This window comes from Gallus gallus, chromosome 2 (assembly GCF_016699485.2).
Source record: "Gallus gallus isolate bGalGal1 chromosome 2, bGalGal1.mat.broiler.GRCg7b, whole genome shotgun sequence".
NCBI classification, from domain to species: Eukaryota; Metazoa; Chordata; class Aves; order Galliformes; family Phasianidae; genus Gallus; species Gallus gallus.
In genome coordinates, this window is record NC_052533.1 from 8,544,932 (window position 1) to 8,553,009 (window position 8,078).

Consider the following 8,078-nt stretch of genomic DNA (forward strand, 5'->3'; position numbering starts at 1 on the left):
GAAGTATATATAATTTTTGAAACGCATAAAATAGAAACACACCATAGATCTATGTATAAAACGTAGGAGGGGGAGCAGGACGCGTTTCGAAGGTCTTTAGCCCGTTTCCCCCTATATAGGCAGTTGCGCCCGGGCTGCGCATCCCCGCGCACGTTGCGCGGACGCGGCGCCGCCGTTCATTGGCGGGGTTGAGCCCCGGGGAGCAGGAAGGGCCGAGGCAGTGATTGTATTTAAATGCGCTCTAATTGAGCCGGGGAAGAGCCGCCGTGACAAGGACCGATTGATCCGCGGATTTATTGGAGAGAGAAATCCCGATGCGGCCGCGCACGGCCCTCGGAGGGGCTCTTCTCGGCCCCGGGAACCCCTCGTCCCTTTGGGCTGCTTCTCGAAGGGCGAATTAAGGCCGCTTTAGATCTGCAGCCCCACAAGTGGTAGGGAATCACACGTCGGACAGCCCCAGCCCCCCCCCCCCGGCCCAAGGAGCCGCACACGTCCCCACAGTACAAAACGCTCTTTATTTATATTCCTCCCCCCCACCTCAGGGCGGGAGGGGCTGGGTAATAATTTAGCATGCATAAGTAGAGGAATTCATTTTGCCTTTTTTATAAATAGGATATACAAAAATAAAGACAGTATTGAGATTTGCAGCAGTTTTAACGTTCATGACATAAACACTTTTCCCGATATATGGTAAGAAGGAAACGGTTCCGATAGGGCGGGGCGGGGAGGGGGGCTCAAGTCGTGGCCGCTTCTCAGTCAATAATAACACTGTGTGAATTCTCCCTCCCGCTCGGCAGACGGGAGATCCCTTTCCGCGTCCCCCTCCGAGCAGGGAGGGATGGGAGAGCGGGGCCAGGAGGCTCCGTTGCCGGGGGCGGCCCCGACGGGGCGGCCGTGGGCTCACTGCGGCTGTGCGGGGGGTGGCGGGGGGGCTCCGGGCCGTCCTCCGGACTGCGAGTCCTCCTCGTCCGCCTCGGAGCAGTCGGAGGAGTGGTAGGGGCAGCACCGCCCGGCCTCGGCCTCCTCTTCCTCCTCTTCTTCCTCCTCCTCGTCCTCGGGCTCGCTGTCGGGCAGCTCCCTCAGCCGCCTCCCGCCGCCTTTCTCCGGGCCGGGCAGCAGCAGTTCCTCGGCCGCTTTGTCCTCTCCTCCTCCTTTCTGCTTCTCTGCCTCCTGCGCCGCCTGCTCCTTCGCCTTTTTGCTGCGCTTCCATTTCATGCGGCGGTTCTGGAACCAAATCTTCACCTAGAAACGGCAGACAACCTCCTCATCCACCGCCCCTCGGTGTCACCCCTCCCCCCCGTGCCCTCCCCATCCCCTTTTTTTCCTTTTTTAATTATCACCGCTTTTCCTTATTTCTCTCCCCACCTGCGTCTCGGTGAGCATCAGCGACGTGGCCACCTCGAAGCGCTTGGGCCGGGAGAGGTACTTGTTGAGCTTGAACTGGTGCTCCAGCTCCAGCAGCTGCTGGCTGGTGAAGGCGGTGCGCGGCCGCCGGCACTTCCCCAGGAGGTTGGACTGCGCCTGAGCTGCGGGGAGGGGAAAGAAGGGGGGAAAACGCAGCCATCAGCGCGGGGCGGCCCCGACGGCGGGACAGCGGAGAGAGATGCGAGAGGGGAACAGAGGAGCGGTCGTGGTTGGGATTCCCTGTAGGGCCCAAAAGGGGTGGTGGAGGGGGTGGAATCAAGTCGTTTAAATAAATAGAAAAAAAGAAATCAGAAAAATCTTTTCGTTCTCCCGAGGGCCGCACAACGAAACGCTGCCGGGGATCGCGGCGAAGCGGCATCTCCCGGGAGAGACGATTTGTTGCGTTTAACGCGTTAAGCAAAACCCGGCGGCGGCGATTAGAGGGATGCGTTAATTAATCCTAACCCCAGCGGACGGGATGCGCTGCTTTAACCCCAACCCAGAGCCGCGGGATGCGGCAGCGGCCGCATTCGGGAACGCGCCTATAAGGGCCGAGACGAGAAACGGCCTTGGAACGAGGAAAAAAATATATATATTCTGTATATTACAGATATTCGCCCATTTTCCCCCTTTTCAAAACGATTCAAATCGAGGGTTTCATTCACAAAAATAATGCAAGGAAGGCGGCGGGGTACCGCGCTTCGCCACTTTCGCTCCTCCAATTTAGGAAAGCAGGGAGGGCAGCGGAGGCCCGCGGGTATTTTCGCACGGCGGTGCGATTCTGCCACCCCCACCCCCAGCCCCTATTTGAGGGCAGCGCTCAGACAGCGCTCCTCTGTGGTTCTCCCCCCCCCCTCCCTGAACGCCGCAGTCCAAAGCGCCCCAACCCGAGAGCAAACTACGGCGTTCTGTCTCCGCGAACGCGCGCAGAGCATGAAAAAAATATATACGTATACATTAAAAATCGCGACTGCTTTCTTTTTTTTTCTTCCTGGCGTGATTTTCGTAAAACGACACCTCGGCTGCCGCTCTGCGCGCAATCCCCGCGGGGCGCTCACATCTCCGGCAGCGCCCGTCCCTGAACCGCACGTGGGGACCTCACCGCTGCTGAGCGCCGATGGCACCGCGGGGCTACGGCAGCGCTCCCACACCTGCTCTTATCCCGCGGCCCTCCGTTACCTCCAGCAAACGCGCAACCCTCCGAGCTCGGAGGGCGTCGTTCTAAATCCGTTTTGCCGGTCAAAGAAAAAAAAGAAAATGAGGAAATGAGCGTAAGGGTGACGGGAGGGATGCCCGGAGCTGCCCCTGCAGCGCTCTGGGGCTGCGCGGAGCGGTCGGGGCGCGCTGCTCTCTCCGCGCTCGGAAAGGAGAAGGATCCTACGGAGGATCCTACGGAGGGAATAGTGCGGGATTGAGGGCGGATAGCCCCTGGTTATCATAACATCTGACTGAAAGTAGTAATAATAATCCGCCCGGCCAGCGGTCTGAACGCGCAGCCCCGTTAGGGAGGGTTTAAAGGAAGCCTCGGGAGACGGGGAGGGAGCAGCGCATACTCACAGCCGAAGTCGGGCATTTTGGGCAGGATCATGCCGGCCGTGCTCGCCCGCAGCCACTGGTCCAGCTGGAAGGTGCCGGCGCTCAGCTTGATGGGGTCGGCGGAGGGATGCGCGGGGTGCGCTCCCTGCACTTGCGAATAGGAATAGGAGAGCGCCGGGTGCTGCCCGCCCAACGCCGGGTAGCCGTACACCGGGTGCCCGTAGAGGCCCGGCCCGCCCGGCCCCGCGGGGTGCAGCCCCAGGGCGTGGTGCTGCGGGTGGCCGCCCCCGGGTCCCCCCCCGCCCAGGAAGGCGGCTTTGGGCAGCAGCGCGCAGTGCGCGGGCAGCAGGCGAGGCGGAGAGGGGCTGTCGGTGCGCGGGCAGTCGGCGGGGAGCTCGGAAGAAGAGGAGGACGACGACGACGAGGAGGACGACGAAGACGGAGGGCTGCCGCCGCCGGAGCCGCCGGTGACCAGGGCCAGCGGAGCGCTCTGCGCCGCCGCCTTGGGGGGATCGACAGCCAGCAGCGCGTCGATGCGGAAATTTTTGGATTTTTCCATGGGAGCGGCGGAGGCGGCGAGAGGCACCGCGGCCCGGGCCGCGTCTCCCGGCGGCGGGGGCGGAGTGCGGCCGCGCGGCGCGGAGCGCCCCTTCAAGGCCCGCAGGCGGCTCCCATTGGGCCGCCGCCGCCACCTCCCCCATTGGCGGTAGCGGGAGCCGGAGGCCGCCATTGGCCGCGCCGCGCACCTGTCACGGGCGGGGGCCGCCCCCACCGACGGCACCGCCCCGGCCCCGCGGCCGCGGGGAGAGCGAGCGCCGGTGGGACCCCGCGGCGGGTGGCGAAGGGCAGCGCCACGCACGGCGCGGTGCCCGCGGCTCTCCTTCTCCGTCGCCTCCGTGCCGCGTCCCCGCGCTCCCCTCTCTCCCGTCTGCAGACGCGCGGACACGAACGGCCCCGGCGGGACGCGCACCCCCACCTCCACTCTTCCCACCCGCACCGCCGCCGGCCCAGACCCCTCTCCCGCCCCGTCGGGGTCACCCCGCGGCCCCACCCGGGGCTCAGAGAGCACGTTCGATTGTGCAGATATTTTTTCCCAATCGAACAATAACATTTTTCTTCCTTTCCCCCCCATTTTTTTCCTTTCTTCCTTCCTTTTCCTCTCCCCCCTCCCCCAACCCCCCGTCTTTTCCTTTTTTACTTTTCCTTTTTTACTTTTCCCTTTCCTTCCTTTTTACTCTTTTCCCTTCCCCCCTTTTAACTCTTTCCCCCAATTCTCACATTTTCTTTCCTTTATTTTTTCTTTTTCTTCCATTTCTTTCCTTTCATTATTTTTCATTTTCCTCTTCCACTTCCTTTTATTTCCTTTTCATCTTTTTCCTTCCCCCCTTTTTTCTCTTTTCGCCTTTGTCTCTTCTCTTTTCCCTTTCCTCCTTTTCCATTTTCTTGTCTTTCTCTTTACTTTCCCTCCCCACCATTTCTTTTTTCTTTTTTTGTTCTTTTTCCATTTTATTTTTTCTTTTCTTTTTCATTTCCTTTTCTTCTTTTTCCTTTTCTTTTTTTCCTCTTTTCACATCTTTCCTTTTTCTTTTTTTCTCCCTCTTTCCTTTTTCCTCCCTTTTCTTTTTCTCCCTTTTTTCTTTTTTTCTCAATTTTTCCTTGTTTTCCCCCTTCTTCCTATTCTTTTTTTCCCTTTCCCTCTTTTCTACTTCGCTTCTATTTCTTCTTTTTTTCCATTTTCTATTTTCTCCTCCTCTCCTCTCCTCTCCTCTCCTCTCCTCTCCTCTCCTCTCCTCTCCTCTCCTCTCCTCTCCTCTCCTCTCCTCTCCTCTCCTCTCCTCTCCTCTCCTCTCCTCTCCTCTCCTCTCCTTTCTCTCTCTCTTTCTTACTTCCTTTCTCTATTTCCTCTTTTACTTTTTTCCTATCCCTCTTTTTTTCTTTTTCTTCTTTTTCCCTTTTCTCTCTCTCCTTTCCCTTTCCTTCTCTAACATTCCCCACCGCTCCCCCCTCTCGGGACACCCCGCACTCCCGCAGCTCCCACCTGTGTTGATCCAACTCCCTCCCGGGGCCCAACAATGCGCCGTTATCTCAGCGGCGATAGCAGCGCGCCGCCCGCCCCCCCGGTGCTCCCTTTGACCCCCCCGTGCCCGGGGCACGCCGACCCCTCCGCTCCCTTTGAAGGGCTCCCCGGACAGCCCCGTGGGAACAGCCGCAGCCCCGTGGGGGTGGCGGAGCCTCGCGGACCCCCGGAGCCGCTCCGCATTTCAGCGCCTAAATAACGCGCGTCCTACACCGCGACATTCTGTACATGAGATAATGATACATAAACCCCCCTGATAGATGTGACACCCCCGGGATGGCTCTAAATGAGCCGCCCGCATCGACTGCTGATAATGGCGCGTTTATGAAAGCAATTTCGGTGCGAGCAGCGCAGGGTCTGCTCGGTGTAATCAGGCTGCTCGGCTAATGGACGGGGCGGGCGGAGAGCTATTGACACTCCGCTGCCCTTAACCTGTTTCCCAATAAAGCTGATTGGTTTTTGTCAATTCATCAGCTCACCGCCCTCGCTGCGACTGCATCAAAGCCGGATTTGCTCAGGGGAAATCAACAAGTCGCTGCGGGGGGGGTGCGGGGGGTGCGGGGCTCACCTCCCCGGCACGGCGTGGCCGGCGGGGTCTGCCCGGAACGGGGAAGCGTGGGACAGGGGGCCGGTGGCAGTGCTGGGTGAGCCCCGGCTCCCCTCCTCGTGTCCCCCCTCCGGCGCTCTCCCTGGGTCCACCCTAAGTCCTATGGGGTCATCTCCTTCGGTGCCCTCCTTAGGTCCCCGTTGGGTCCACTCCCTGGGTCCCCCCCGCTGTAACCCGTCCCGGTGTCCCCCCCAGGTCCTATTAGGTCCCATCCCTGGGTCCTCCTCCTCAGATCCTCCTCCGGTGCCCTTCCATGGGTCTCCCCCCGGGTCCCCTCCCAGGAAAATGACTCGGAGGAGCTGTCAGCCCTGCAAAGAGGGGCCGGTTTGCGAATGGGCGGCTCGAAACCCTCCCGTCCTCTTCCCACCACACCCGTCCATCTGAGGGGGGGGGGAAGGAAAGCTGTCCCTGCGGTGGTAGGCCGTGATATCGGGATATTTCCCTTTCAAATCTATTTCATGTATTTAATTCGCTTGTTTATTTTTCTTATCCCTCCAAACCAACTCCCACAGGTCCCTCGTCGGACTCCCCATTCACACAAACCTCCGGCAAAAAAAAGGACATCGTTTCGTTGTTGCCAAAATCGCACCTCTATTTCTACCCCCGCCGCGATCCCCGCACCGAACGCCGTTTATGTCCTTCACGTCCTTAGTTCAATTGTATTGCTATTTTATCTTCCCTGGACCAACGAAAGCCCGACGGCCGCTGCTCGCCCCCCGCCCCACCCGCAGCCCCCGCCCGTGCGCGGCCCCTTTAAGCGCCCAGCGGCGGCCCCGCAGTCCACCCCCCTTCAATTTAATTTCATTAAAACAGAGCATGAATATTTCTATTAAACCTAAAATGAAATATGAAGCCATTTAGACTCTGCCTGCACCAATCACGCAGATTTATGGCTTTTATTCATCACATCAAGAGCTGGGAAAAATGAATTTTCTTCACCCAGGAAGGAAATAAAACCCCTGCCTTGGTCATTTCCAGAAAGCTGTTAATTTGCCCGTGTGGTAATTACTTTCACAATTAACTAAAATACAAATCAACCTGACAAATTGGGTTAGTTTATATATTAATTAGCCGCCTTAAATTTATTCATTATGAAAAGACAATTTCAGAGGACCCCGGGTGTCTCTTTTATCGCCATAAATTACGGTTAGGAAATGGGGGCCGATAAAATATCCCCTTCTCGGAGGGCGGCGCGGACGCGGGGAGCCGCTCCTGCTCCGCGGGCGCGCAATGGGCGTGGGGTCCCGCGGGAGGGGCCGGGGCCGCTCCCTCCCCCCCACCCCCCTCCCCCGGGCTGCGCTGATTTAGCGCCGCGTCGATGGGATCATCGGCCGCCTTTTAGCTCGTGATCTTTATAAATGTCCCGCTATTAAATTAGAAAATGATTCTCTCCTCGTTTAATTGTATTCTTTCGTTTCTTATTTCCAATTAATTAGTCCTATCGACGTTGCAATATTTTAAATGACTGGAGTCCGTTTACAGTTTAAAATATATGGGTCAGCACATGCGATTTTAGACTCGGCAGAACTATATAATGCGGCTTTTAACTACTCCGCGCTCATACGTCTTCAACATCTGCCCGAGCGCAGCGTCGGGAAACGCGGCGCGGATGTCGCACACTGCGCGGATGTCGCACAATGCGCGGGTTTTGCGCGCGGTGCGGATGTTTCGCCCTGCGCGGATTTTGCGCGCCCCGCGCAAGTCCCGCCCGCGGGCGCTGCGCTCAGCGGAGACTGCAGGGAGCGGTGGGGGGGTTCTGGAAATGCCTCTGCGCCGCTCTTTGCGACCAACCGCGGCGGGGGCGGTGCTGAAGGTGGAAAGAAACTGCGCGATTTTGGGAGAATCGTGGGGCTGTGGCAGGGGATGATCCGAGGGCTGCCCTAAAAGCCGGAGGGTGTCCCGGCTGAGCCCCTCCCCCACCTGGGCTGTCCCGTCCCATCGCAGAGCTGTGCCCCAGTGCCACTTTTGGGGGTGCACATCGTCCAGGCCCGGGACCGCTGTGGCTCCCGTGTGGTGTCAGAGGGACAGCATAAATGTGACCACGTGTAAAAGATGAATCGTAAGGGCAGACTGATAATGTAACAGATGCTGTTGTCTCCTGGTCTGAGCTCTGAGGGTCCCTCCCATTCGTGGAGGCTCAGAAAGCACCGAATGCAGCAAATCCCCAATGCGGGCCGCTCCCAACACCAACCGTACCCACTGTCATCCGAGTGGCATCAATCACACTGAGTTTAGGAGACAGTGGGATGTGATTCCATGAGGCTCTCGTTGTGATGTAGCATTGATTAATGCCCGTTCATAAAATGATATAAAACTTACTTCTATTCTATCATGCGGCCCCAAACTGCGTCCCAGCCCATATTTCACACCCGTGTTAATGTAACTGCTCATTGCAGAGGGCGATGGTGATGGTGTACACGGGGCTGTGCGGAGGGGTCTGCAGAGGGGGCAGGA

The 8,078-nt window shown here is 58.4% G+C and overlaps 1 protein-coding gene across 2 annotated transcripts; it reads right to left on the minus strand.

Annotated features, from left to right (window-relative positions):
* Positions 1-496: 496 nt before the first annotated feature.
* Positions 497-3,565, minus strand: MNX1 (motor neuron and pancreas homeobox 1). 2 transcript variants are annotated; one of them, XM_046918528.1, is made up of 3 exons: positions 2,962-3,565; positions 1,366-1,521; positions 497-1,242 (listed from the first exon to the last, which is right to left on the minus strand). In XM_046918528.1, exons 1-3 carry the CDS (start codon positions 3,497-3,499, stop codon positions 566-568), a joined length of 1,371 nt encoding a protein of 456 aa, XP_046774484.1. In that variant the 5' UTR covers positions 3,500-3,565; the 3' UTR covers positions 497-565. The 2 variants fall into 2 exon arrangements, with proteins under 2 accessions (XP_046774484.1, NP_001383118.1); NM_001396189.2 differs by having other exon boundaries at positions 1,366-1,526.
* Positions 3,566-8,078: the final 4,513 nt, after the last annotated feature.

Bases quoted from the DNA above. Each gene is read 5' to 3' on its own strand.
- MNX1 (XM_046918528.1), bottom strand. From the start codon at position 3,499: ATGGAAAAATCCAAAAATTTCCGCATCGACGCGCTGCTGGCTGTCGAT. The intron at 1,522-2,961 runs GTGAGTATGCGC...CCCGCAGCTCAG, and splicing joins CAAAATGCCCGACTTCGGCT to GCGCAGTCCAACCTCCTGGG. The intron at 1,243-1,365 runs GTGGGGAGAGAA...TGCCGTTTCTAG, and splicing joins TGATGCTCACCGAGACGCAG to GTGAAGATTTGGTTCCAGAA.